This window comes from Carassius gibelio, chromosome B25 (assembly GCF_023724105.1).
Source record: "Carassius gibelio isolate Cgi1373 ecotype wild population from Czech Republic chromosome B25, carGib1.2-hapl.c, whole genome shotgun sequence".
In the NCBI taxonomy this organism is placed as follows: domain Eukaryota; kingdom Metazoa; phylum Chordata; class Actinopteri; order Cypriniformes; family Cyprinidae; genus Carassius; species Carassius gibelio.
Window position 1 is genome coordinate 11,609,862 of NC_068420.1, and position 27,779 is coordinate 11,637,640.

The 27,779-nt window shown below is 41.7% G+C and overlaps 2 protein-coding genes across 7 annotated transcripts; one reads left to right on the top strand and one right to left on the bottom strand.

Annotated features, from left to right (window-relative positions):
• The first annotated feature begins 2,071 nt into the window (after positions 1-2,071).
• On the top strand, positions 2,072-23,144 carry cnot1 (CCR4-NOT transcription complex, subunit 1). Of its 6 annotated transcripts, none has more exons than XM_052598134.1 (49): positions 2,072-2,286; positions 7,456-7,754; positions 7,887-7,994; positions 8,120-8,218; positions 8,342-8,410; positions 8,496-8,550; positions 8,657-8,860; positions 8,970-9,138; positions 9,388-9,514; positions 9,658-9,771; positions 9,859-10,029; positions 10,125-10,252; positions 10,342-10,582; positions 10,669-10,788; positions 10,892-11,014; positions 11,561-11,712; positions 11,811-11,961; positions 12,048-12,249; positions 12,350-12,472; positions 12,883-13,007; positions 13,104-13,390; positions 13,493-13,571; positions 13,696-13,926; positions 14,019-14,159; positions 14,249-14,428; positions 14,520-14,636; positions 14,737-14,847; positions 14,963-15,040; positions 15,120-15,297; positions 15,376-15,524; positions 15,601-15,897; positions 15,984-16,124; positions 16,251-16,355; positions 16,442-16,561; positions 16,644-16,838; positions 17,098-17,240; positions 17,330-17,438; positions 17,516-17,685; positions 18,148-18,379; positions 18,486-18,731; positions 18,838-19,001; positions 19,308-19,425; positions 19,689-19,790; positions 19,877-20,050; positions 20,170-20,319; positions 20,442-20,622; positions 20,709-20,841; positions 22,059-22,193; positions 22,280-23,144. In XM_052598134.1, exons 2-49 carry the CDS (start codon positions 7,653-7,655, stop codon positions 22,356-22,358), a joined length of 7,128 nt encoding a protein of 2,375 aa, XP_052454094.1. In that variant the 5' UTR covers positions 2,072-2,286; positions 7,456-7,652; the 3' UTR covers positions 22,359-23,144. The 6 variants fall into 6 exon arrangements, with proteins under 6 accessions (XP_052454094.1, XP_052454091.1, XP_052454093.1 ...); XM_052598131.1 differs by having other exon boundaries at positions 2,119-2,286; positions 15,373-15,524; positions 18,486-18,749; XM_052598133.1 differs by having other exon boundaries at positions 2,119-2,286; positions 15,373-15,524.
• setd6 (SET domain containing 6, protein lysine methyltransferase) lies at positions 22,508-27,708 on the bottom strand. The gene is made up of 9 exons (XM_052598139.1): positions 27,527-27,708; positions 27,364-27,447; positions 27,011-27,155; positions 26,793-26,934; positions 26,521-26,715; positions 25,474-25,600; positions 25,205-25,385; positions 24,975-25,117; positions 22,508-24,900 (listed from the first exon to the last, which is right to left on the bottom strand). The coding sequence occupies exons 1-9, from the start codon at positions 27,551-27,553 to the stop codon at positions 24,568-24,570; spliced, it is 1,377 nt and encodes a 458-aa protein (XP_052454099.1). The 5' UTR covers positions 27,554-27,708; the 3' UTR covers positions 22,508-24,567.
• Between the last annotated feature and the right edge of the window lie 71 nt (positions 27,709-27,779).

The following is a 27,779-nucleotide window of genomic DNA, read 5'->3' on the forward strand; positions in this document are numbered from 1 at the left end:
TGTTGTTGTTTTTGTTGTTGTTAACTGATTCAAGAGTACTTTGCTTTCCAGCTGCACAAGATTATTCAAAACACAATGTCATTAAATATGAATTTCATTATTTGGGCCTTGAAATAGACCATGAGAACTGTTTCGCAGAAGAGATACTGAAAAAGAATAAGTTTCTATTCATTTAGTTTACTTGTATAACACTTTTTAATTGTGGTAAAACTAATTTTAACTGCTAACTGGTTATAATATTATAATTGGTAATTCATTCGTTTTAATACTTGGAATTAGTAAATTGGTTTCCAACATATACAGGTGCTGGTCATATAAGGAGAATATCATCAAAAAGTTGATTTATTTCCCTAATTCCATTCAAAAATTGAAACTTTTATATTCTATTAATTCATAACACAGCGACTGATATATTTCTTATGTTTATTTCTTTTAATTTTGATGATTATAACTGACAACTAAGGAAAATCCCAAATTGAGTATTTCAGAAAATTTTATTATTACTTACGACCAATACAAAGAAAGGATTTTTAGAAATCTTGGCCAACTGAAAAGTATGAGCATGTACAGCACTCAATACTTAGTTGGGACTCTTTTTGCCTGAATTACTGCAGCAATGCGGCGTGGCATGGAGTCGATCAGTCTGTGGCACTGCTCAGGTGTTATGAGAGCACAGGTTGCTCTGATAGTGGCCTTCAACTCTTCTGCATTGTTGGGTCTGGGATCTTCCTCTTCACAATACCCCATAGATTTTCTATGGGGTTAAGGTCAGGCGAGTTGGCTGGCCGATTACGAACAGGAATACCATGGTCCTTAAACCAGATACTGGTATCTTTGGCACTGTGTGCAGGTGCCAAGTCCTGTTGGAAAATGAAATCTGCATCTCCATAAAGTTGTACAGCAGCAGGAAGCATAAAGTGCTCTAAAACTTCCTGGTATACGGCTGGGTTGACCTTGGACCTCAGAAAACACAGTGGACCAACACCAGCAGATGACATGGCACCCCAAACCATCACTGACTGTGGAAACTTTACACTGGACCTCAAGCAATGTGGATTGTGTGCCTCTCCTCTCTTCCTCCAGACTCTGGGACCCTGATATCTAAAGGAAATGCAAAATTTACTTTCATCAGAGAACATAACTTTGGAAGACTCAGCATCAGTTCAGTCCTTTTTGTCTTTAGCCCAGGTGAGACTCTTCTGACACTGAAACCCATGTCTTGCATACATCTGTTTGTAGTGGTTCTTGAAGCACTGACTCCAGCTGCAGTCCACTCTTTGTGAATCTCTTCCACATTTTTTAATGGATTTTGCTTCACAATCCTCTCCAGGGTGCGGTTATCCCTATTACTTGTACACTTTTTTTCTACCACATCTTTTCCTTCCCTTCACCTCTCTATTAACGTGCTTGGGCACAGAGCTCTGTAAACAGCCAGCCTCTTTTGCAATTACCTTTTGTGTCTTTCCCTCCTTGTGCAAGGTGTCAATGTTCATCTGTTGGACAACTGTCAAGTCAGCAGTCTTCCCCATGATTGTGTAGCCTATACAGAACTAGACTGAGAGACCATTTAAAGCCCTTTCCAGGTGTTTTGAGATAATTAGCTGTTTAGAGTGTGGTCTTCAATATTGAACCTTTTCACAATATTCTAATTTTCTGAGATACTTAATTTGGGATTTTCCTTAGATGTCAGTTATAATCATCAAAATTAAAAGAAATAAACATTTGAAATATATCATTCTGTGTGTAATGAATTAACAATATACAAGTTTCACTTTTTGAATGGAATTAGTGAAATAAATCAACTTTGTATATATATTTTTTCATTTACATATTGATTGTTCTAAACCTTTTACTTTAACAGCAATTCTAACAATGTGTGCGTGACTATCAGAAATGTGTGTTACATAAAAGTGTTTTTGGTTGTTTTATTGATAGAAAAAAATAATTATACATTCCTGCAAAAACCCAACTGTTATCAGGTATAATCGTAATTGGCGATCCGTTCGCATCTGCGCGAAGCCTCCTTCATTTTGCACTTTTGTGCGCATGGGTCATCATGGGAATGGAGGGGCGTCAGCGCGTTATTATAATTTGTTGCGCAGCCGCGAGCCCGTGTGCGAGCCCAGTAAGCACCGCACTGGGTGCGCGCGCGTGCCGTGACAGTCGCCATTTTATTTTGAAAAATCCAAACCAAACCGAGGGAGAAAGCGACCTTTTATACGTCAAGATCAGAACGAAGAAACACGACAAAAATGATCATCCACACGTAACTTTTCCAGGATCGAGGTAAAGCGTCTTCTCGCCTCAACAGGGATCTCGCTACAGTCTCACAAATCGTTGAAGTTTTGAAATGGTTATCATATGCTGTCTGCTCGGCTAAGTCAACGTTAGCTCGTTAGCGTGTAGCTAACATTACTGTTAGTGACCTAAAATTGTAAAAAACCCAACCGATCCTGCGCGTACTCCAAAGATGAACTTCCCTTAAACGACCCCTAACATTTCAGTGCATACAATCATTAAGTATGAACTGTGGCAACTTTCTAATTAAGACTACGGGTCGTGGGGTGAGCGCTATGGCTACATGGACACTGCTAGACACCGAATTTGTTACCTTGCTCGCTTTCGCTAACCATATAATGTTAAGTGTGTTGAGTGAGGCCCAGACGACAGCTGTGCAGCTGTTTTAAACCTGCGAGGTTACTAATGTTCACTAACACTGCTTTACAAGCACCTAACGTTACATGTACATTAATAGATTTTACTCGAATACCAGTGCGCTTAAAAACACATTTAAGTTACACAGGACTAACATGTTTGGTTGCTAGATATTAGCCATATTTATGCTCGGACTGTATTATATTGAAGCGTTTGCTTGCGTTTTACTTGTGCTTACACGAGTTTATAGTGGCATGAAGAGGCACCAACACTCTTATACATATCTAAGAGTAAGTTATGTCTGAAACAAACAAACAAACGAGCTAACTTACCTGTCAGCTAGATGCGGAGCATGTCGCTCAGATCCTAGGAACAGGCTAGCGCTAGTCGCCGTTCAGGACAATGAGGTTCAGGCTGTTAGCTTAGCCTAGCTGTTAACCAGTTCTGAATTAGCACGGCTGCTGTTGAACCTGACAGAAATGGCTGTTAAAGGGAGTTCATTTCGATATTTTTTCTCGTAAAGACTAATTGTTAAAAGAATATCCGAAGAGATGTTCAAGTCATAATTAGTTAGTTATTAATACATTAGAAGCAACTTAGGTGGAAGATGAGTTAGCACTAGGAATGCTAATATGCTAAAGGTGTTATCCACAGCCAAACTTTGGGTGTTTGATGGTTTGAAGTCGAACTGTAGTTGTTAGGAGCTGTTGGGTGAAAATAACAAGTTACCTGTTACTAATGCAGATTGATATTTGCTTAAATTATTTAACGTTTTCGTCGGTCCTAAGTGTGGTTTTGCGTGACTCGTGTTCGAAGTTGAACATGTAGTTGTTTATTATAGCTTAAAAACTGCCCTTTAAGTTATTTTAACTTTATTTTGTTTTTATCGTTTAGACTAAATGTTTCAACATAGCTGTTTCAGCAGGTAAATGAGGTTAGAAACGCGCCTGTAGTATGTTGTGGAAGTCCCAAAACGTCACACTTTAAACATCGGTTTTCTCATAAGTGTACTTGCAAGCAATTGACGGCTTTAATGTACCAGCAATTACACGTACTAAAGATTTATTCACTTTGTTTGTACAACCCTTCAACTTTATTCATGGCCTGTGAGAGGCTAAATGGTTAAGACTTCCGGTTTTTTAGTGGTACCATTCAGTTTCTCTCAGGGCATTAAAAATAAGTTACTTAAATCATAGAATTGGAGATTTGAACATTTTTTAAATCTAATTGATACAGCTTACTGATATATTGTAGTGTTTTAATAAATTAAGTTGAATGTTTTTAAAGAGTCCGTTAACCCAAAAATTGAAAATGCTATTTACTCACCCTCATGTCATTTTAAAACTGTTGAGGTGCGTCCTATACAGTATTTCAATTTGTATGCCAATTTAAGTGGAACAAGTGAAACAAGTTTCTTCATACTTAAAATTCTAAAAAGGAAAAAGAAAGCCCACTTCAAATATCCAGATGATTCACTTCTTTACCTGAAAAAACTAAGTGTGGAATGTTGTATACTAAGTGCACTCATCTGTCAGAGTCTGTTCCTTATTTAGTAAAGGGTGAGGGCCTACCAGACTTGGGGGACAAAATAACTTCATAAGGTTCATTTACTATAGATGGTTGAGTACATAATACAGTTGCATCTCAATAAATGTCATAGAAAAGTTCATTTATTTCAGTAATTCAGCTCAAATTGTGAAATTCAGTGCACACAGACTGAAGTAGTTAAAGTCTTCGGTTCTTTCAATTGTTATGATTTTGGCTCACTTTTAACAAAAACCCACCAATTCACTCACCCATTCAATTCACTTAAATCTCAACAAATTAGAATATGGTGACATGCCAATCAGCTAATCAACTCAAAACACAAAGGTTTCCTGAGCCTTCAAAATGGTCTCTCAGTTTGGTTCACTAGGCTACACAATCATGGGAGAAGACTGCTGATCTGACAGTTGTCCAGAAGACAATAATTGACGCCCTTCACAAGGAGGGTAAGCCACAAACATTCATTGCCAAAGGAGTACTGTATCCAAGCATGTTAACTGAAAGTTGAGTGGAAGGAAAAAGTGTGGCAGGAAAAGATGCACAATCAAACAAAATGCAGCGGCATTTAATAGACAGAGCCGTAGATCACTGACAAGCTACGCTATATCACGTTCATTATCGAAGGCGATTCATCTGGGAAAATCGATTCAAGAATGAGTGAACTTCACAAGAAATGGAATGAGGCTGGGGTCAAGGCATACAGACGTGTCAGGTAATTTGGCTATGGTTGTCATTCCTCTTGTTAAGCCACTCCTGAACCACAGACAATGTCAGAGGTGTCTTACCTGGGTCTTAAGGAGAAGAACTGGACTGTTACCCAGTGGTCCAAAGTCCTCTTTTCGGATGAGAGCAAGTTTAGGATTTCATTTAGAAACCAAGTTCCTAGAGTCTGGAGGAAGGGTGGATAAGCTCATAGGCTAAGTCACTTGAAGTCCAGTGTTAAGTTTCCACAGTCTGTGATTTTGGGTACAATTTCATCTGCTGGTGTTGGTCCATTGTGTTTTTTGGAAACCAAAGTCACTGCACCTGTTTACCTAGAAATTTTGGAGCACTTCATGCTTCCTTTTGCTGACCAGCTTTTTGAAGATGCTGATTTCATTTTCCAGCAGGATTTGGCACCTGCCCACACTGCCAAAAGCACCAAAAGTTGGATAAAAGACCATGGTGTTGGTGTCCTTGATTGGCCAGCAAACTGACCAGACCTGAACCCCAGAGAGAATCTATAGGGTATTGTCAAGAGGAAAATGAGAAACAAGAGACCAAACAATGCAGATGAGCTGAAGGCCATTGTCAAAGAAACTTGGGCTTCCAGACCACCTCAACAGTGCCACAAACTAGGGCTGGACAATTAATCGAAAAGTAATCAAAACCGAAGTTTAGAACCTCTAACTAATGTAATTTTCTGATTTCGGTTATTTCCTGTTAATACTTCCCCCTTGAAAGTGTGTGTAGTCACATGATTCTGCCAGTCAGTGGCATAAAAGAAAAACACTGAGGTGAACGCCGGTTCAACACATAGTGATGGCGCGCGAGTGGTTAGCCTTGAGTCTTCACTAAACTTTGTCAGTTGTATTTGTTTTATGGTTTGGACAGTCGGATGTGTATTATTATATCGAGCTACCATGTTCGCGCAGCTGCATTGTGGCACGAAAACTCAAAGCTGCGAAGATCGCGCTCACAGAGGAACACAGTTGTCAGCGCTGTCCTGTGATTTATCACTGAAGTAGCTTAGAATCTCAAAACTTCTTTTAGCATATTTTCTAATTTTGAAGGAACTAGGCTATTTACAACCCCCAGCTTCACAATAATATAGAGACGGTATGAATAATTCACACATGCAATCACTGGTATTGTTTACCTTTAATCTTTATTTATCTCTTACACCGAGCAATATTTAAGCAATGTTACGAACATGGATAAAATAACTGCTGACAGGGGAGCTATGATCACTCTTTCAATAGGAAAAAATATCCCACCTTTTAATAGTCGATCTCAAATGTCTGGCTTAGGCCAGTCTAAATAGACGCTCAGGACAGTTGACAGAACGCTGCTGCATGTCGACACGAAAGCATATAATTTTCACGTGTTACTAAGCCTTGCCACTTGCAGATGTAACCATTCAAAAGACTTTAAAGCATTCAAACACAAGACGCGGAAAAGCTGAACTGAGTAGCTGGTTACTCGCGCGCTGTGCTCGGTGCGCACGCGGAGAGAGAGAGCCGCGTCTCACTGACGGCAACACTGAACCGAGCTGAAAATATGTGAAAATACCAGTCTTAGTACATTCGAAAAAACTGTCAGTTATGTCTTAAGTTAAAGTAAACAGTTGAGAAAAAATCGTATGTGTATTATGTTGGATGTATTCATTGTCTCTTAAAGTACCCAAAAATTCTTCATACTGTAGACTACCAGTGAAATTTATTTAAAAAAAAAAACAATTTAATTAGGGACCTGACCATGTTTTGCTTAAGTGTTTCTTTCTTTAATTGCTAATGCAACCTTTTCACACCACAGACTCAACAAAATTAAGCATTGCTTGCTTGGTAACTGTTGTTCTCACAAAGTTTTACCGTGATTACCGCTAAATCGCCATCCTGCTTTCAAATGGAGCGGCTTTTAATAGACAAAGCCATAGATCACTGACAAGCTACACAATATCGCGTTCATTATCGAAGGCGATTCATCTGTGATAATGAACGTGATATTGTGTAGCTTGTCAGTGATCTACGGCTCTGTCTAGTAAATGTCGCTCCAATTATAAGCAGGTGATGCCGATTTAGTGGTAATCATGGAAACAGATTTACTGATTAGATGCGCATGATCATATCATTAGATATATCGCCCAGCCCTACTCTCTTGCTCCACCCATGCATGATAATATTGTGTATCGTCAATCTCACGGGCTGACGATGTGACTATTTGAAAAATGACCATATCGCCCAACACTAGTGTGGGTCTCCGTTTTTATGAGGAAAGGTTGAGAAAACACTCCTCCAGGTATATTTTGAAATGTACTAGGTTTGTATAAAGAGAAAACTTGCACATAACATTATAGGATTGTCTAGCAATATAGCTATCAATTATCGCAGAATTGCTGTATTTGTAATTTTACAAATTTTTAAAGCCATGTATCATGATTCGTATCGTGAAGTACCCTGTGATTCCCACCCCTACTTGTTAGATGTTTTATGTGAAGATTTAACGTTATCGCTTTAATTTGCAATTTCTAATCACTTTTAATCATTGTCTGTCCAGATGTTACACTAAGAATTGCACTGAAGGACGTTGTTTGGAATCAGCATCAACACAGAGACTTGCTTGTTGGACACCGGACACTTTTCACACCTTTTGGGGGGGGGGACAGACAGAAGTAACCTATCACTGAAGTGACTAAAGGGGAATAATGGTGATTTTGCGCCGGGCTCGGCCGCCAGCTTCCGCCCCAACCAGCAATGAATCTTGACTCGCTCTCGCTGGCTTTGTCTCAAATCAGCTACCTGGTGGACAATTTAACTAAGAAAAACTACAGAGCCAGCCAGCAGGAAATACAACATGTGAGTTGATGAGGTTTTGGTGTCGCTAAACGTGCTTAATTTTTAACCTGAAATTTAGCGAACTAAGTCAGCATTGCTAGTTACATCAGGAAACTGAAGGTACTGATAATTTGATGCATCAATTTTTCTCAGATTGTGAATCGTCACGGCCCTGAGGCAGACCGGCATTTATTACGCTGTCTCTTTTCCCATGTGGATTTCAGTGGCGATGGTAAAAGCAGTGGCAAAGATTTTCACCAGGTAATACATGTAGCTTTTGCTTTGAAAATGGAGACTTTTTTTTTTTTTTTTCAAAAATGGTATTTTAGTATTAGTTTCAGAATTAGTTTGTAATGTTTTATTACCCTTCTCTTTTTTTTCGTCAGACACAGTTTCTGATCCAGGAGTGCGTGTCTCTTATTACAAAACCAAATTTTATTTCAACGCTTTGTTACGCCATTGACAATCCTCTGCACTATCAAAAGGTTTGTTGATTTGGCTTTCAAAATATTTAACCTTTTGTATTAAAATTTGGCAATTTTGTGCTTTGTGCTCGTTTGATACTCGTTTGATACTAGTTCATTGGTTTCATGTCTGCTTGTTTGTAGAGTTTGAAACCATCACCTCATTTATTTACTCAGCTGAGTAAAGTTCTCAAGCTAAGCAAGGTTCAGGAGGTATGTATAAATTTTTCCAATATATTCTAAAATAATGTCAGAAATTGTGATAATGGCGGTTTAAAAATATACCCGCTTTTGCTAGGTGATTTTTGGCCTTGCTCTGCTGAACTCCAGTAACGTAGACCTCCGAGGGTTTGGTAAGTGTTCACTTCCTGACTCTTAATTAGTTTTCAGTTTCACTTCTGCAGCATTCGATTCTCTGCTATGGTTTTCGGCTCAAACCCTTTTAACTTTCTTTCACAGCTGCTCAATTTGTGAAGCAGAAGCTCCCTGACCTCCTCCGCTCATACGTGGACGCAGACCTCGGAGGGAGTCAGGAAGGTGGCTTCCAGGACATTGCCATAGAGGTTCTGCATCTGCTCCTCTCCCATCTTCTGTTCGGTCAGAAGGGCTCCAGCGGAGTCGGTCAAGAGCAGATTGACGCGTTCCTCAAAACACTGTGCAGAGGTTAGTGGAAAAATCCACTAAATGATTGCTTCTTACATGTTATGTTTGGCTAGTTCCCCCGATGTGCTCTGGAGTCATTTAGTCCTGTTTTATTTTTTTTGTGTCCCAGATTTCCCGCAGGAGCGCTGTCCTGTGGTGCTCGCACCACTGCTGTACCCTGACAAACGGGACATTCTCATGGACAGGATCCTGCCAGACTCTGGAGAATTAAACAAGACCATGATGGAGAGTTCACTTGCCGACTTCATGCAAGAAGTTGGCTATGGCTTTTGTGCAAGGTATTAATAGCTTAAATTTAATTTGTCATTTACACATCTTCATGTTATTTTAAACCTGTATGCTGTTCCTTGTTGGCATGAATGTGGGCAATGTATAAAAAAAGAAATTCTTCTTTTGAGTTATATGGGGGGAAAATGTAAATGACAGTTTTAGTTGAATATAACTTGAAGTTGAAAGCATACTATTGATGCTACTGCTTTTCATTTAAAGGGATTTGCCGTGATTTATTGATTTGTGTGTTTTCCCAGTCTTGAAGAGTGCAGGAACATAATCATGCAGTATGGGATGCGAGAGGTGACAGCCAGTCAGGTGGCCAGAGTGCTGGGCATGATGGCCCGCACTCACTCTGGGCTGTCCGATGGCATCGGCCTGCAGGTATGTTGTTAACTAACTATAAAATTGTATCTGTCTGGGCCTGGTTTAGGCTCTGTTTCAATTCTAATGTAACCTTTTGAGTTGAAATGATCTGATAGGGAGTCTGAACCGTTTGTATAACTAGTTTTTCTTTTTATCTGCAGTCCATCTCAAATCCAGTTGGTGGTGGGATCTGGAGTGATGGGAAGGACAAGAGTGACGGCTCTCAGGCCCACACCTGGAATGTTGAAGTTCTAATTGATGTGGTCAAAGAAGTGGTAAGACTGTGTTTGTTTAGATACATTACCAGCTCAAACATTATTTAGCTGACCAGGACTTAATTTAACTCTGCTTGTTCTTCTCAGAACCCCAATCTGAATTTCAAGGAGGTGACCTATGAGCTGGATCACCCTGGCTTCCTGATCCGGGACAGTAAGGGGCTTCAGATAGTGGTCTGTGGGATCCAGAGGGGTCTGGGATTGGAGGTGTTCCCAGTGGACCTCATCTACAGACCATGGAAGCATGCAGAAGGACAGGTAGAAGAAGTGTCTTAGTTTGAAGTGTCGCCAATTCAGAACTTGCATTGGAATTAAAGTAGCATATTGAAGTCCTGCTCTTTTGTGCTCTCCAGCTGTCATTCATTCAACACTCACTGATGAGTCCTGAAGTCTTCTGCTTTGCTGATTACCCCTGTCATGCTGTTGCCATTGACATCCTGAAGGCCCCACCTGAGGATGACAACCGAGAAATAGCCACATGGTAAGTCTTGACCAATTTAAGACCATCTAATTTTTCTAAATATTGTGTTCTGTATGTTTTATATCTTCTCGTTTCACTTTGTTCAACAGGAAGAGCTTGGACCTAGTGGAGAGCCTCTTGCGCCTCTCTGAAGTTGGGCATTATGAACAGGTGAAGCAGCTCTTCAGCTTCCCCATCAAGCACTGCCCGGACATGCTAGTGCTGGCGCTGCTACAGATCAGTACATCCTGGCACACCCTGCGTCATGAGCTCATCTCCACCCTCATGCCCATCTTCCTGGGCAACCACCCCAACTCTGCCATCATCTTGCACTATGCCTGGCATGGACAGGTGGGTGGATTCAACATCAGTTTGAAGAGGTGCAGAGTTCTGTTCTGCTGTCACTGTGTATTAATGTGCCTGGGTTATGTTTCCAGGGCCAGTCCCCATCCATCCGCCAGCTGATCATGCACTCTATGGCTGAGTGGTACATGAGAGGAGAGCAGTACGACCAGGCCAAGCTATCCCGCATCCTGGATGTGGCTCAGGACTTGAAGGTACTGATCTCCTGCCCCTGCTGCCATGAGGAGTAGATTAATAGGGTTGGAGACTGAGAAAAAGTTTTAACATTTTGAATGCTCTTGTTTTTGTGCATTGTAGTCTCTATCGATGCTGCTGAATGGTACTCCGTTTGCCTTTGTTATTGACCTTGCTGCACTTGCCTCTCGCCGTGAATACCTCAAACTTGACAAATGGCTCACTGACAAAATTCGAGAGCACGGGGTAAGCGAGCTTTAAGTTTGACACTACTGTTCAAAAGTTCAGAGTCTATTTATTTTATTCTAAGCTTTTGAAGAAAGTCACATGATTCTTCAGAAATCATTCTAATATACTGATTTGCTGCGCAAACATATCAATGTTGAAAACAATAACTTTTGAAAAAAGTTCAAAAGAACAACATCTTTTGAAACGGAAATGTGAGAACTTAAAAGTCTGTTACTTAACGTTTAATGTGTCCTTACTGAAAAAAAAGTAAACGATTACTGCAAACTTATGAACGGTATGATATTCTGAGTTCTAAGTCGGTGTTTCCAAACCCTGGTACTGGAGAGGCACCCTAACACTGCATATTTTGCTAGTCGTCTTTCTCTGACACAAATTTCAGGTCTTGAAGTCTCTAATAATGAGCTGATGATCTAAATCAGGTGTGTGATTTGATTAAGGAGACATGCTAACTGTGCAGTGTTGGGGTGCCTCCAGGACCAGGGTTGGGAACCACTGTTCTAAGTCAGTGCACATCAAGACTGACGTGTCGTGTTTGTCGATTAGGAACCTTTCATCCAGGCGTGTGTCACATTCCTGAAGAGACGTTGTCCCTCTATCTTGGGTGGTTTGGCTCCAGAGAAAGACCAGCCGAAAAGTGCTCAACTTCCTCCTGAAACTCTGGCTACCATGCTTGCATGTCTGCAGTCTTGTGCTGGGTGCGTATATAGAGTATATAGAGCGCATGTTTTTAAGCATTATAAGGAAAAACTTGGGTCGAAGTTAAATACATGGTTTTGTTGGCTTCTTTGAGAAGGAGTGTGTCTCAAGAGCTGTCAGAGACAATCTTGACCATGGTGGCCAACTGTAGCAATGTGATGAACAAGGCCCGGCAGCCGCCACCAGGAGTCTTGCCAAAGGGACGAGCTCCCAGCACCAGCAGCTTAGATGCTATTTCACCTGTGCAGGTAACACTGGCATTATCTACCGAATGGGTTATCAGTGTCAAGATTGGCACAACTGTATTTTGATGGTTTTGTTTTGTTTTTTCCAGATGGACCCTCTCTCTGCGATTAGCTCTCTGAGTCTAGGTGTCTCGTCCACCTCTCACACCCCGAGCATGCAAGGATTCCCCAGCCTGCAGGGCTCTGCCTTCAGTAACCCCCAGTCCCCAGCCAAAGCCTTCTCGAACCTGCCCAACCCGAACCCCAGCACAGCTTTCCCAGTTATCAGCCCCCTCTCTTCTCAGCTCCAAGGTACCATGAGACTTCAATGGAGCTTTGAAACTCTAGAATCTAGTGACGTTGCACTACTGTTTTTCCAATTACGAATGCATTTCTTGAATTTCTTCTGTAGGTTCTCTGAGCACAAGCTTGACTGGGATTGGCTCAGGTTTGGGCATGCCCGCTGTCAGCAGTGACCCCTTCGGCACCAGGAAGATGAGCACACCGGGGCTGAACCCACCCACCTTCCAGCAGAGTAAGATGAAGGCCTGTAAGTGGTGGTGTGGCTGAGAGAGCGCCAGGTGCCTCAAGCTGTATTTCCTCTCAAAACTGGCACTCAGAGCCTAACAAAAGTCCTTTGGACACATTTCAGAGTCTTATCTCTGCACAATTTAATCTCTGGCCCAAAAATGTCATTAGAACCTAAGAGGAAATACAGGTCAGTCTACATTACTGCAAGGTGTTCTTGGCAACCAGCTTGGATCCGTGTAAATATTATTTTCTCTCATCAGACGTACGAAGGAAAACAAACTGTTTGCCTAGAACATCTTTTTTTTTTTTTATGGTGGGGGGTTAATTTGTGCTTTAGTCAGTCTTTCTTCAAATTAAGTGATTTCTTTCAAATTCATAAAGTGATGTAACCGTTTTTTTTTTCATTGGCTACAGCTGATCTCTCTCAGGTGTGGCCCGAGGCAAACCAGCACTTTAGTAAGGAGATAGACGATGAGGCAAACAGCTACTTCCAGCGCATCTACAACCATCCTCCACACCCCACAATGTCCGTAGATGAGGTGAGATCAACAGAAGTAACAGAGTAGAATGGTGCTTGCTTGTTCTTAATACGCTATTTTCTAAGGTACGAATTCATAGTGATTCTTTCAATGTAGGTGCTGGAAATGCTGCAGAGATTTAAGGACTCGAACGTCAAGCGGGAACGGGAAGTTTTTAACTGCATGCTGAGGAATCTGTTTGAGGAGTACAGATTCTTCCCTCAGTATCCGGACAAAGAGCTACACATCACCGCTTGTCTCTTTGGGGGGATCATTGAGAAAGGCCTGGTCACGTACATGGCGCTGGGCTTGGCCTTACGATATGTCCTGGAAGCCTTACGCAAACCTTTCGGATCAAAGATGTATTACTTTGGGATCGCTGCACTAGATCGATTTAAAAATAGGTACCGTCAGTAAATTGTCTTGGCTTCCTAGCCACCACACAAGATTGAATTTGCATCTTGATATGTTGAATTGTGTTAAATCTGAGCCGCTCTCTTCCTCAGACTGAAGGACTATCCCCAGTACTGTCAGCACTTGGCATCAATAGCCCATTTCCTGCAGTTTCCGCACCATTTACAAGAGGTAACCTAGTTTTTAATTTTATTTCGGTCATGCCCACAGCGTTTTCCTGTAATATCTCACTCTGAACTAGTTGGTAAACTCTCAGCTGAGTAAGTCTGCTGTTGTATGTCGTTTCTGTGTATAGTATATTGAGTATGGCCAGCAGTCCAGAGACCCTCCTGTGAAGATGCAAGGCTCCATTACCACCCCAGGTAGCCTAGCTTTAGCCCAGGCTCAAGCTCAGTCTCAGACCCCCAAACCCCCTCAACCTGGCCAGACCTGCACCTTAGTGACCACAGCCACCACAACAACCACTGCTCCCAAAACCACCACCATCACGAGACCTACAGCTGTTGGACCGAAGAAGGACGTCCCAGTGAGTGCACACAATCACTGCTCCATTAATGTAATCATTGGTCCTAGATGGACTCATCTCTGTGGTATTTGATGTTTTAAATTCTTTCACAGCCTTCGATCAACACCACAAACATTGACACCTTGTTGGTGGCCACAGACCAAACTGAAAGGATCGTTGAGCCCCCAGAGAATGTTCAGGAGAAGATTGCATTCATCTTCAACAACTTGTCCCAATCAAACATGTCCCAAAAGGTGTTCTTTTTTATAATCTTCATCTTTAAGTTATACATCAAAGTTTGTGCTTTTCATCTCCTAAATCATCTCTCACTATGGTTTCGAAGGTGGAGGAGCTGAAAGAGACTGTGAAAGAAGAATTCATGCCCTGGGTTTCTCAGTACCTGGTTATGAAACGTGTCAGCATTGAGCCCAACTTCCACAGCCTGTATTCAAACTTCCTGGACACACTGAAAAACCCAGAGTTTGTCAAGATGGTTCTCAGTGAGACTTACAGAAACATCAAGGTAATTTTCTTGAAATAAAACCGGTTTAAAGTCAAAAACCTAGGTATGCCTACATTATGACGACTTAATGTTGTCTCATTTTGTTTTTCAGGTCCTCCTTACCTCTGATAAGGCAGCTGCTAACTTCTCAGATCGATCCCTGCTGAAGAATTTGGGTCACTGGCTTGGAATGATCACCTTAGCTAAAAACAAACCCATACTGTACACAGTGAGTTTATTTTTATTATCCATTGTCTGAGCTTGAAATATTTATAGGATTCGATTTGTTAAATGTGCTGTTTGACTGCATTCATATTTTGCTCTTATAGGACCTGGAGCTGAAATCTCTCTTGCTGGAGGCTTATGTGAAAGGCCAACAGGAGTTACTGTATGTCGTCCCCTTTGTGGCCAAAGTCTTGGAATCAAGTCTACGGAGTGTGGTAATAATAATCATGCAATTTTCTCTCCCAATTTTGATGTCAGGTGTTGAGTGCGGGCAAGTTTTGCAAATATCAGGACATAACCTCTTTTAAACATCGTTGCCCTGTTTTGTAGATCTTCAGACCGCAGAACCCTTGGACCATGGGTATCATGAATGTACTGGCTGAGCTCCACCAGGAACATGACTTAAAGGTCAGTTGCTTTCATCGATGCGACGTAAGATACCAGTGGGAAGTAGGTTTCACAGAGTCCCACAATTCTTTCTTCACAGCTTAACCTCAAGTTCGAGATTGAGGTGCTCTGCAAAAATCTGTCTTTGGACATCAGTGAGCTGAAACCAGGAAACCTACTGAGAGACAAAGAGAAGCTGAAGAACTTGGAGGAGCAGCTCTCTGCACCAAAGAAAGAGACCAAGCCTCCTGAAGAGATGCTGCCTATAGTTACAACAGGTATAACACTACAACATGCCCATTGTAAGATGCTTTCTTCCAATAGTTTACCATTTCCTGTTTAACCAGGAGTAGTAGATTCTGTTCCATTTACAGCCACTCCGTCAACTCCAGCCACCACCACGACCTGTACGGCCACGGGACCACCCACACCACAGTTCAGCTACCATGACATCAATGTGTATGCCTTGGCTGGCCTGGCCCCGCACATCAACATCAATATTAACGTTAGTCTTGCACTACCAAAACAACTTTTCTGAATTTATCTTTTCAAATATTAATTTTCTTCCTCGCTTCGTGTAGATCCCATTACTACAGGCCCACCCTCAGCTGAAGCAGTGTGTGAGACCAGCAATTGAGCGTGCTGTACAGGAACTTGTTCACCCAGTGGTGGACCGATCCATCAAGATCGCCATGACCACTTGTGAGCAGATAGTCAGGAAGGACTTCGCGCTAGACTCTGAGGAGTCTCACATGCGTGTGGCCGCCCACCACATGATGCGTAACCTGACTGCCGGCATGGCCATGATCACCTGCAGGGAGCCTCTGCTCATGAGCATCGCCACCAACCTGAAGAACAGCTTTGCTGCAGCTCTTAGGGTAGGGAAAGATCTTTCATACCATCTGGACACACAAAATGATATGATTTCCAGCACTTTCTGACTCTCTGAGCATGTCGCTTTCAGGCTCCCACACCCCAGCAGAGAGAGATGATGGAAGAGGCGGCTGCTCGCATCGCACAGGACAACTGTGAGCTTGCTTGTTGCTTTATCCAGAAGACAGCCGTGGAGAAAGCTGGACCAGAGATGGACAAGAGGCTGGCAACTGTGAGTCCCTGCACACTGTCCTAATTGTTACACCAATTAAGGAACAGCTGCCTGTCATGGTCATATAATATCATACAGGCAAAAAAAATAAATAAATATGAATTTATCAATTTCTCCATCTTGCAGGAATTCGAGCTGAGGAAGCACGCTCGCCAAGAAGGTCGACGCTACTGTGACCCTATGGTGCTCACCTATCAGGCTGAGCGCATGCCAGAGCAGATCAGACTGAAGGTGAGTTCTTTGTAAACTTCTCAGTGGGTCAGTGGTTTACTATTCTGCAGGAAAATGTTCGATTCTGACTTGCTTCTCTTTTCCAGGTCGGTGGAGTGGATCCTAAACAGCTGGCTGTTTATGAAGAGTTTGCCCGTAATGTCCCAGGTTTCCTACCCAGTAATGACCTGTCTCAACCAACTGGTTTCCTTGCCCAGCCAATGAAGGTACAGACCCCATCCTTGAGGTGGTTGTGTTCGGTTGTTACATTGGTTAAGTAGCTCAAAGGTTCTCTCTTCTGCATTGCAGCAACAGGCATGGCCCACAGATGATGTGGCTCACATCTATGATAAGTGCATTTCAGACCTGGAGCAGCACGTGCATGCAATTCCACCTGCCCTGGCCATGAACCCACAGACCCAGGCCATGCGCAGCCTTCTGGAGGCCATTGTCATGGCTAGAAACTCCCGTGATGGCATAGCTGCCCTGGGCCTTTTGCAGAAGGTTAGAGAGACTGTGGGAGAAAAACTTGACTACACTTTATGGTGGTTTTGTCCAATCCCTCTCCTGGAGGGCTGCTGTTCTGCAGTTTAGCTTTAATCCTAACAACTTTTGGTCTACAGGATCTCCAGAAATGTCCATGCAAATGTTATGGAGCTAAACTCTGCAGGGTCATGTGTTTGGCCTTACATGTGTACGTCTGGACATCCCTGCAATATGATCTCATCTAAAACCAATCGTATGCTTGCTTCCTCCCTCTCAGGCTGTGGAGGGTCTTCTGGATGCCACCAGTGGCGCTGATCCTGATCTTTTGCTGAGCTACAGAGAGTGCCACCTGCTGGTGCTGAAAGCCCTACAGGACGGTCGTGCCTACGGTCCACAGTGGTGCAACAAACAAATCACCAGGCCAGTACTATAACTGCGGCGTAAACTTATTTGTCACAAGCATAGACGGGTCATGAAGGTCCTAACCTTTTCTTCTACACCCCCTGCAGATGCCTGATTGAGTGCAGAGATGAATACAAGTACAACGTTGATGCTGTGGAGCTCCTCATTAGAAACCACCTGGTCAACATGCAGCAGTATGACTTACACCTGGCTCAGGTGAGGAGAGTGTCTCTAGGACTTAAAAGAACACTGTTGTAAATTAGTAGATACTTACACCGTGTTTTTTTTTTAAGTCCATGGAGAACGGGCTCAACTACATGGCCGTGGCATTCGCCATGCAGCTGGTGAAGCTCCTACTGGTTGATGAGCGTAGCGGGAGTCACATCACTGAAGCGGATCTCTTCCACACCATTGAGACGCTGATGAGGACCAACGCCCACTCCAGAGCTAATGCTCCTGAAGGGTAAGAAAACTGCTTGTTACTGGTCCTGCAATTGACATCAGTAAGCCCCTCCCCTCAAAATGGTTAAATGTAAATAATCGTTACTTGGGATACATGAACAGTGTTGATCCTGCATGTTGTCTTCTGCCATCGTTATGGCCATATTATGAGACTTCTCCCACTTGCATTGATCTGTGGACCCTCACTTTGAGTTAACACCACCATATTTATTTTAAAATCTTTTATATATCCCTCCATGGAATATTTAATTCCCACTTGCCCTTCGGTGTCCAAAATTGTTCAAAAACATAGTGGGACAAGGTTTTCACACTGACCGCTTTCATTGTAAGGTAACTATCAACTTCATTTGTCCAAGGGAGCAACAGTAACTGAGGGGGGCGGGGCTTACCGATAGGTCAACTGAGTATCCGATTGGTAACGAAAAATGTAAGTAATCTGGAATTACTTCTGTGGAACCCCTAGTTTGCCCCAGCTGATGGATGTTGTCCGCTCCAACTATGAGGCCATGATCGATCGTCACCATGGTGGGCCGAACTTCATGATGCACTCTGGGATTTCTCAAGCCTCCGAGTACGATGACCCACCAGGCCTTAGAGAGAAGGCAGAGTACCTGCTGAGAGAATGGGTCAACCTATACCACTCAGCAGCTGCAGGAAGAGACAGCACCAAGGCCTTCTCTGCATTCGTTGGCCAGGTTAGCAGTAACACTCAAAATACAAAAGTTTAAAGTCTTAGTTCATCTCAATGCTGTAATTGATCTGCATCACTTAATTCACACCTGCCTTGTTTTTTTCATACAGATGCACCAGCAGGGCATCCTGAAGACTGATGACCTGATCACTCGCTTCTTCCGGCTGTGCACAGAAATGTGTGTGGAGATCAGTTATCGTGCTCAAGCCGAACAGCAGCACCCAACCACCAGCCCTGCCATCATCAGAGCCAAGTGCTACCACAACCTGGATGCTTTTGTTCGGCTCATTGCGCTTCTTGTCAAACACTCCGGAGAGGCCACCAACACGGTCACCAAAATCAACCTTCTCAACAAGGTTGGAATGCTTACAATGGTTAGATGTGGCTCAATGGTGACTTAAATCAAGGTCTCTAAAAAAATTGTAAAAAAATAATAATAATGCTTTTCTTGTCATGGTGCAGGTTCTAGGCATTGTGGTGGGTGTGTTGATCCAGGATCACGATGTGAGGCAGACGGAGTTCCAGCAGCTTCCGTACCACAGAATCTTCATCATGCTCCTGCTGGAGCTAAACGCACCAGAGCATGTGCTGGAGACCATCAACTTCCAGACCCTCACTGCCTTCTGGTAAGCACATAAAATAAGTTTTAATGCGCAGTCACATTAAAATTTGGTGAATTTTCAGTGCATTTCAGTCGTTTCAGTAGCACCAATGGGTCTGAGTTGGTCATGCGGCTTTGTCATGTTTACCGATAGAAAACTGCTTTGTTTGAAAGTGCTTTCTGTGTGAGCTCTGCCTCATACATCACTACACCATTGACAAATAATGGACCGTTTTTGGGAAATTGCACTGAAATGTTGCTAATGTGACTGCACCATTACTGTATTGATCAGTCTTTGAATGGGTATTAAAGGACGTTTGTCTCTCTTCAGCAATACCTTCCACATCCTGAGGCCAACTAAAGCACCTGGTTTCGTCTATGCTTGGCTGGAGCTCATCTCACACCGCATCTTCATTGCCAGGATGCTTGCACATACCCCACAACAGAAGGTCTGTGTCTGCTGCATGATGTGTATCAGGTGTCCAATCCAGGAGGGCCCTTTTTGCAGAGTTTTGCTGAAACACCTGAACCAGCTAATCAAAGTCTTAAAGGAATAGTCCACCCAAAAATGAATTAATTACTCACCCTCATGTCGTTCCAAATCTGAGATCTTTCAAAACTTCCATGGGAAATGGCCCTCCAGGAGCTGTCTGTCCACTTCCCAATCACTGACTGTCTTCTGTGCCTTAAACGTCTCTTTCCTCTCTCGCAGGGTTGGCCAATGTATGCCCAGCTGCTGATAGACTTGTTCAAGTATCTTGCACCCTTCCTAAGGAATGTTGAACTCAACAAACCTATGCAAATTCTCTACAAGGTATTAGCTGAGTCCTGCCTTTTTGAAAGCCTGTCTGGTGGTTCTTTAGGGCAGTTTTTGACCTTGCTTTGTTTGTATTCTCCAAGGGAACACTTCGTGTGCTGCTTGTCCTGCTACATGACTTCCCAGAATTCCTGTGTGACTACCATTATGGTTTCTGCGACGTCATCCCGCCCAACTGCATCCAGCTGAGGAACCTGATCCTGAGTGCCTTCCCCCGCAATATGAGGCTTCCAGACCCCTTCACCCCTAATCTGAAGGTAGAGAGTTGTACATTTGACGTCAGATTTGATCCATTGTGGTTTAGTATGTAGTTGTAACTTCAAGTATGCTTGTGGTCATCTTGTGCTGTATGTAATAGTTCCTGTGTGTTCACCAGGTGGATATGCTGAGTGAGATCAACATCGCTCCCCGCATCCTCACTAACTTCACCGGTGTGATGCCGTCCCAGTTTAAGAAGGATCTTGACTCCTACCTCAAGACCCGTTCTCCTGTCACCTTCCTTTCTGAGCTGCGCAGCAACCTGCAGGTAGGGGGCGCCACTCTTAATCACAATTCCCGACAGCGTCGCATGTTCATCTTTTTTTTGTAATGTAGCTCTTTTATTCAATGAGACTTTTTTCTTTTTCATAAAATCCATTCTGCCTCCAGGTGTCCAACGAGCCAGGCAACCGTTACAACATTCAGCTGATCAATGCTCTGGTGCTATACGTTGGAACCCAGGCCATTGCCCACATCCACAACAAGGGTAGCACTCCCTCCATGAGCACCATCACTCACTCGGCTCACATGGACATCTTCCAGAACCTCGCAGTCGATCTAGACACTGAGGGTGAGATGCAAAAAAAATAAAATAAATCAAATTTCTCCCTGCTCCTTAGTTTTAGTTCAAATTGTGACTTGTATTCCTCCTCCCAGGCCGCTATCTGTTCCTGAATGCGATAGCCAATCAGCTGCGTTATCCAAACAGCCACACGCACTACTTTAGCTGTACCATGCTGTATTTGTTTGCCGAGGCCAATGCTGAAGCCATTCAAGAGCAGATCACCAGGTATGGCAGTGAATTTAATTACTTATTTCTTTCTAAACTCCTAGCAGTGTTAAGTTTAATTTAATGTAGTTCCTTTTTATTTAAGCTGGGTTCACACTGTGCAAAAAAAAAAATTTAGTAGTCCTTTCCAATTGTTGTTTGTCTGACTGGATGATGATGTTCCACTGTGGGATTTCAGTTGTCATTAATGTCAGACTGTACTACAGTCAGGACTCTTAAAAAATGGGTGTTCACAAGAAAACTTGTCCAGAGTTTTACATTATTACCCCATAAGCTGCCTTTCCACGACCTCAGACAAACGACAAGCGACAGACCGGAAGTCATTTATTTCCTTTGGAGAGTAGTGCGGGAGCTGTTCTGATCATATCCACATGCAAAAAATTCTGATCCGATTTGAGCTTCGGATGCGTTAAAATATTTAAACTTCTGCGGCTAGACCATATGTTCCCGGCTGCCCGGACGATTAAAAACTAAGAGCGTAAGGTTAGAATTACCAGTATTTTGTTCACTTTAATATTATTCTTTAAACACTTTCTGTGAGATGCTGCTTTAGAGTAATTATTGCAGAAATAATTTTTTTTATAATTTATAACAGTATTAGCCCCATAAAACCTACTGTTTTTATTTTTGGGGATCATTTGATTTCTGACTATGCATTTATTATTTATATTCATTAAAATTAATTTTACCATGGTGAATATGCCGAGGTAATGGTTGCTGCAGGATCAGTTTAAAAGTTCTGTGCGGCTGCCACTAGGGGGAGAAATGCGCCAATCGTATCCGAATGACTGCGAGCTGCATTACACGCAAGGCTGGAATGGAACGGTCTCCGCTTCAGCACAGATAGTGAGGAACTATCTGATCTCTGCTTCATTAGTTAGCACACATTTTTTAATCACGAATGTTGATCTTCCTTCAAAACACCCGGTAACAGAGTTGCATGATAATGTGCATCATCACTACGACACTGGTTCTGGCTTTTGTTTTAGTGCTATACTTGACTATAGGTTCTTGTCTATTGGTTTATTTTAGTGTCATTGAGATACTATTATAGAGTTTAATGTTTTGAATCAGTTTTCAGGAGAATTGAAGGTAGTAAAGCAATTATAGTGAAGTTTGTTTTTTCAAATTCACTTCAGTTAATGTGTATTTTGAAATGACACTTTTTAAAGATTGTTTTAGTTGACTATAATAACCCTGGCTATCTTGTCGTGCAGGGTCCTGCTGGAGAGGCTGATTGTGAACAGGCCGCACCCGTGGGGTCTGCTCATCACCTTCATTGAGCTGATCAAGAACCCTGCCTTTAAGTTCTGGAGCCATGATTTTGTGCACTGTGCCCCAGAGATCGAGAAGTAAGGGAGCCAACATGACACACACACGCATCTTCCTGCTTTTGCACAACAGAATAACTGCAGTGTCTCCATGTTTTTGTGTGTAGGTTGTTCCAGTCGGTGGCTCAGTGCTGCATGGGGCAGAAGCAAGCCCAGCAGGTGATGGAGGGAACGGGTGCCAGTTAGGCTGCAGGAACTGCTCCTGTGCCCAGAGAGAGAGCTCTCCCTCACCCCAACCCTTCATTTGCCCCACTGACACCCTGCACGTCTGATCGACACACAGCTGCCACTGGAATCCCGCTCGCCTTCCACCGGGGGGCATCTGACCTAAGGAGTTTCTTTTTTTTTTTTATCCTTTTTTTTTTCACCCTAAAGTTAAAATGTTCAATGTAAATATTAAAAAGAGACATTTAGGGCAGAATGATTCAATCTTCTTTTTGTGTGTGTTGAGCACATTTCCCTCCTTGCTGTTTGGCTTCCCCTAACTCCATAAATTATTTTTTGCCTTCAAGACGGATTGACTTTTGTTTGAAAACTTGGTGTAGTGGCTAAGGAAGCGGTCTTGTTTTATTTCTTTATTTTTATTATTTTCTGTGGTTTGGTTTTTAAGGGGAGTGCTATCAGTGTGGTGAGCTGATGGGATGGGACAGATGTCCTGGACTGCAGGGGGGAGGCGTCACTAGTTTGCACCTGTGAGGAAACAAATCTTGGGTTCGAGGTTCTCCCTGGCACTTGTACAATTGTGGAAATATTCAGAAATTTGTTGGTAAATTGGATCTTCGGAGTTTGTACAAAGATTCAACTTGCATAACAAAAAGGACCAATACAGCTCATTTTGTAAGGATTTCGAATTTTTTGTAAATGTATTGGTCCGCGTGTTGTATTTTGTAGTAATTTGTAGTTGCCTTTAGTTCCGCTTATTTCCTGTATGTATGCATTCTGTAGTTACCGCATTAAACACTTGAACTGCAACTTTGCCTCCATTTCATTTGCTGAAATGTTAGTTGAAACAAATTGATTTATAAGGTTTCTGGTCCGTGTTAAAGGAATAGTTCACCCAAAAATGAATTATGTCATTAATTAGCCACCCTCATGCTGTTCCAAACACCTTCAGAACACAAAGATCTTGATCAAATCCATGAGCTTTCTGACCCTGCATAGACCGCAACACAACTGACGTGTTCAATGGCCATAAAGTTCATAAGGTTATCGTTAAAATAGTTGTTCAACCGTAACTTTGAAGCTACGAGAACACTTTTGTGCACAAAGAACCCACAAAAATATTTTTTTTTAATTTATTTTTTGTCTTTGTACTGTTGTGTATGCATTTCGAAAACTGACGTGGAAGAAAAATTAAGTAAAGTGTATGTACGCAAAGTATTTTATAGATGTTAAGGATTTTAATAGAATTACGGTGGAACCACTGATGTCACGTGGACCATTTTAACAATGCCCTTACCCTTCTGGACCTTGAACATGTCAAGTTACGTTGCTGTCCATGCAGGGTCCGAAAGCTCACGGATTTGATCAGAAATACCTTTTGTGTTCTAAAGTTGAACAACGGTCTTACAGGGTTGGAAATGATGTGAGGGTGAGTAATTAATGACAGATTTTTCATTTTTGGGTGAATCCCATTATTTACAACAGCATAATTGTGATTTGCATACAAGTGATTAAAATTGATTAGCTGGATTTTGTTTTCAATTTATGGTACTGAAAAATTGGGAAGCTTTTTGAGCACATATTAACAGTGAAAATTAAGTGTCATTTATTCTTTATCTTGACAAATGCTGAGGAAGCAAATCTTTCTTTAACATACCTGAAAATCAAACTTCAAGTCCTCTGTGGTATGATTTGCCAGTGACTTTATAACAACTGTATGTAGTTTTGTGGGTTTGGGGCCATCCACAGTTAAACAAGTGTAATTCACTGTTGTAAATGTCATCATTACAGTGGACAGTTATATGTGTGAATTCCAAACTGATTTTTTGTGCTTGGGAAGGGGACGCCATTTGTAGAGATGTCCCAAACGAAAGTGAAAAACTGAATCAAGTCAGTGTACAATCAGAATCATTTTTGAGGTAAAAAAAAAAAGTATTACATTGCTTTAATGTGCTGAAGTTGTAGATATGTTTATGCTGACATATATTTCCTGTAGCTCAACAGTCCCACATAGCACTGGCAATGATCAAGTATTATGTTCAATTCCCAGGAAATACGTGCCTTCATTTAGTAAAAGTGTCTGCTAAATTCATAAATGTGACTGGACTAAATAAACCACCTTTACGCCAATCAAAACACAATCTGAACCATATTCCAAATGATTTTTTTTTTTTTTAAAGGAAAATGTACAGCGTACAAAATGGAAAACTCACAAACTATAAAAACCCATACATTAAGAGGTAGGTTTGGTGAGCTGTTGCAAGCGCTGTAGGATGCTCTTCTGCGCGTAACGCACATGCAGAGCTCTCCTCTCTCTGCTGCCGAGCTCAGCCAGAGCCTCCTGATCCTCCAGCCGCTTCCGGTCCGCCTCTACATCCTCAGAATAAGAGTCCAGCGTCAGAGCAGCTGCCGCATGCAGGAGACATTTCCACTCTGCTGGCAACCCCTTCAGTCCGGCGAAACTCAGAGCCTGCTCCATTTTATCATCCTCCTCACCCTCTTCATCTTCCTCCCAGCCTTCGTTTTCACAGAACTCCTCGAAATCTTGCAGCGGCATGCACAGGACCTATGCAGTTTTATAAATATATATATATAAACAGGTAACGTAGGAACAAATTGCCATGTGGATAAAATGGTTACCTTCAGTGTAGTGTAGAGCTCACTGTAAGTAAGTGAGCCTGATTGGCCGAAGATGAAAACCCCTTTCTCCCCAACAATCTCCATTTCACACAACATGTTCCATTTGTCCACTAGGAGCCTTTGATCTGCTTCACTTTGTGCCGCTGTTAGTGCAATAAAAAAAAGTTATTTAAAATTGTTTCTTGTGTCAAGTAGTTGACTTTTTATAGACAATGTCTACAAAGTGGCACCTTGCACTGCTGCTTTGTACACACTGGACATCTGAATATCTGCAGTGTCGTTGCTGTTCGTAGGAAACGGCTCTGCAAAGCCGTACATGTGGAGGAGCTGCCAGTTTGCCATCTGTCCGTAGGTGTTAAAGACCTCCTCGCCCTTCTCAATGTGCCGTACTGACACCATCTTCAAACACTCCTGTGCACAATCGACTGAACGTGAGCTGTGAGATTTCTAAGCATCTAGCATAATAAACAATAGAAAGCGAAGCATGTGCACCACATACGGGAGTGTATTCCAGATTGGCGTTGTGCTTGGAAACGTGATTCAGCATGTCAGCCATGGGCACCATCATTGGAGGGTTAGGCTCTTTTTCTTCTTCTTCATCCTCATCCTCCACAGGCTCTTGAAAACTGAGAAATGTTGAGAAATGTTACAGATAAAGTAGGGAAGGCACTGATATTAACATTATGGCTGGTATGCTAAACAGTTTTCAGGTTGATATATCTACATATATTAGCCTTTATTTCAAAAAATTATTACACGCGTTTTGATCTTTAAAATTAAATTGTGTGATACTAACATATATATATATATATATATTTATATATATGCTTTATATTGGCCACAGATATCAGCATCGTCCATCAGTATCCAAATCAGTATCGGACGATCACTATGATTGGCCGATATAAAAATTCTACTATTTTGTCTAAATAATAAAAAAAATACAAAACTACAGTAAATCGATTTAAAAGTGAAACTAAGCATCACTCCATTATATAATGCACAGTATGAAAAACTAACATTTATTTAGAGCTAAATATTAGAAATAAGTTATTAATAAATTATTAGTGTTGTGTTTATGTTATTAAGTTTCAGGGATCATTTGATGATAGCAAAGTAAAATTAAATATAAAATTAGGGGGAATTAGCATGACCAATTACCATAAATATCCAATATGATATAATTTAAATATCGGCCAATAATCAATTTGGTATACTCTAAAAATGGCATAAATAAATAACCATTTTTAAGCCTTTACATCAAATAACTGCTATTTACTTATTATTATTTTATTTTAATAAACCATATATAAATATATTAAAATATAAATAAAATACAGTTATTATACATAGAAAACATACCTAAAACAATATCTAAACACACAAATTAGATCCTTAATATTATACCTTTAAATTTAAAATGCCCATTAAATATATAGTAGCTAATAAATAAATTTGGTACCGATATATTGCACATCCCTAAATAGAATAATCATATTATCAAACCTTTCATTTGATCACATTCAATAGCTCATAGATATCTCACCTATAGGCCATTACAAATGCCACCAGGCTCTTGTAGAGCTCCAGCGTGTGCTTCTCAGGGTCCCACAGGTCAGGATGGGACTTCATGAAGGGAAGGGCTATGTTATTGTACTCATCCTGGAGTTTTTTCAGATCTGTTTGGACAGCCTCTGGAATTCCTGTGCCTTTTAGGAGTTTATCACGCTCCTCCTCGGACCTTCAAAACAGAGACATTGTGACCATAAAGCACTGAAGGCTCCTTGAAGAGTACCTTAAAGGTCTTACCAGACCTACCAGAACATGGGTTGATCCAGTGTCCTAAAATCAGGCCAGAGAGACAAATACGGTTTCCAGTAGGATTGTGGACATGTGTACTCATATAACAGACCCAGAAGAAGAGGAACCCAGCCTGATGCGCTCTCCAAAGATTTTTTCCCTAGACAACATATGGTTATATGGTCACAAGCCTGCTATAGAAGGTGGGATTTCAATAAACCAGAATGTTCATTTACCTTCCTCAAGGACCTTTTTTACTCTAGTGGTGCCGTGATGCAGAAGAACCTCTCTGGGAATAGAGAACAAGACATGGCCTTCTTCAATGTCCTCTCTGGCCATCATGCCATATTCTGCTGCAGTACCCTCTTTACTTAAGTACACCTAAAGACATTCATGTACAACGTGGTAAATATTTCCAAGTTTAGGTTTTTGTCTGTATTTGAAATCCTATTTGACTTGTGCTGTTGAAAAAAAACCTAAACTTGGAATTATTAAGTACTTTACAAGTTATTTTTGCTAAAACTTAAACTGAAAATTCAAATGATGAATAAATAGGCGTGACGTGTATATAAATATAATATAAGCTTACCTTATCGCTGAGAGTCAGCTTTACACTATCGCACCACAGCAGGAAGTTTTTCAAGGGCTCCAGCACACATTTCTCATCATCTATCTGAAACACACATGATGCTTTCTGAAGGCTCATCATTATAAGCGCAATAACTGTAAACTGAGAAAACGTCTTTTTTTACCTTTGGCCTTTTTGCATCTGTCGCCATTTCTTTCAAATGCAAGTTCGTTAGTGGGATATTAAAATATATATTGTTTTATAGTGACAGCCACACAGGGATACAGTAATTATTATATTCTACGTGCCTCCATGTGCAGCTTCAGACTCTTCTTCGTCATTTCCTGTATCTGCAGAAAGTAACAAAGTCATGTGCATTGGCGCCACCTACCTACTACAAGAATACTACGACTACTGCTGCTACTGCTACTTCAGAA

Excerpts from the sequence above, each read along its gene's own strand:
- setd6 (XM_052598139.1), bottom strand. The coding sequence starts at position 27,553 with ATGGCGACAGATGCAAAAAGGCCAAAG. Across the intron at positions 25,386-25,473 it reads CCAATCTGGAATACACTCCC|GAGTGTTTGAAGATGGTGTC; the intron begins GTATGTGGTGCA and ends GATTGTGCACAG. Across the intron at positions 24,901-24,974 it reads AGCTCTACACTACACTGAAG|GTCCTGTGCATGCCGCTGCA; the intron begins GTAACCATTTTA and ends AAAACTGCATAG.
- cnot1 (XM_052598131.1), top strand. The coding sequence starts at position 7,653 with ATGAATCTTGACTCGCTCTCGCTGGCTTTGTCTCAAATCAGCTACCTG. Across the intron at positions 9,515-9,657 it reads CCGATGGCATCGGCCTGCAG|TCCATCTCAAATCCAGTTGG; the intron begins GTATGTTGTTAA and ends TTTTATCTGCAG. Across the intron at positions 9,772-9,858 it reads TTGATGTGGTCAAAGAAGTG|AACCCCAATCTGAATTTCAA; the intron begins GTAAGACTGTGT and ends TGTTCTTCTCAG.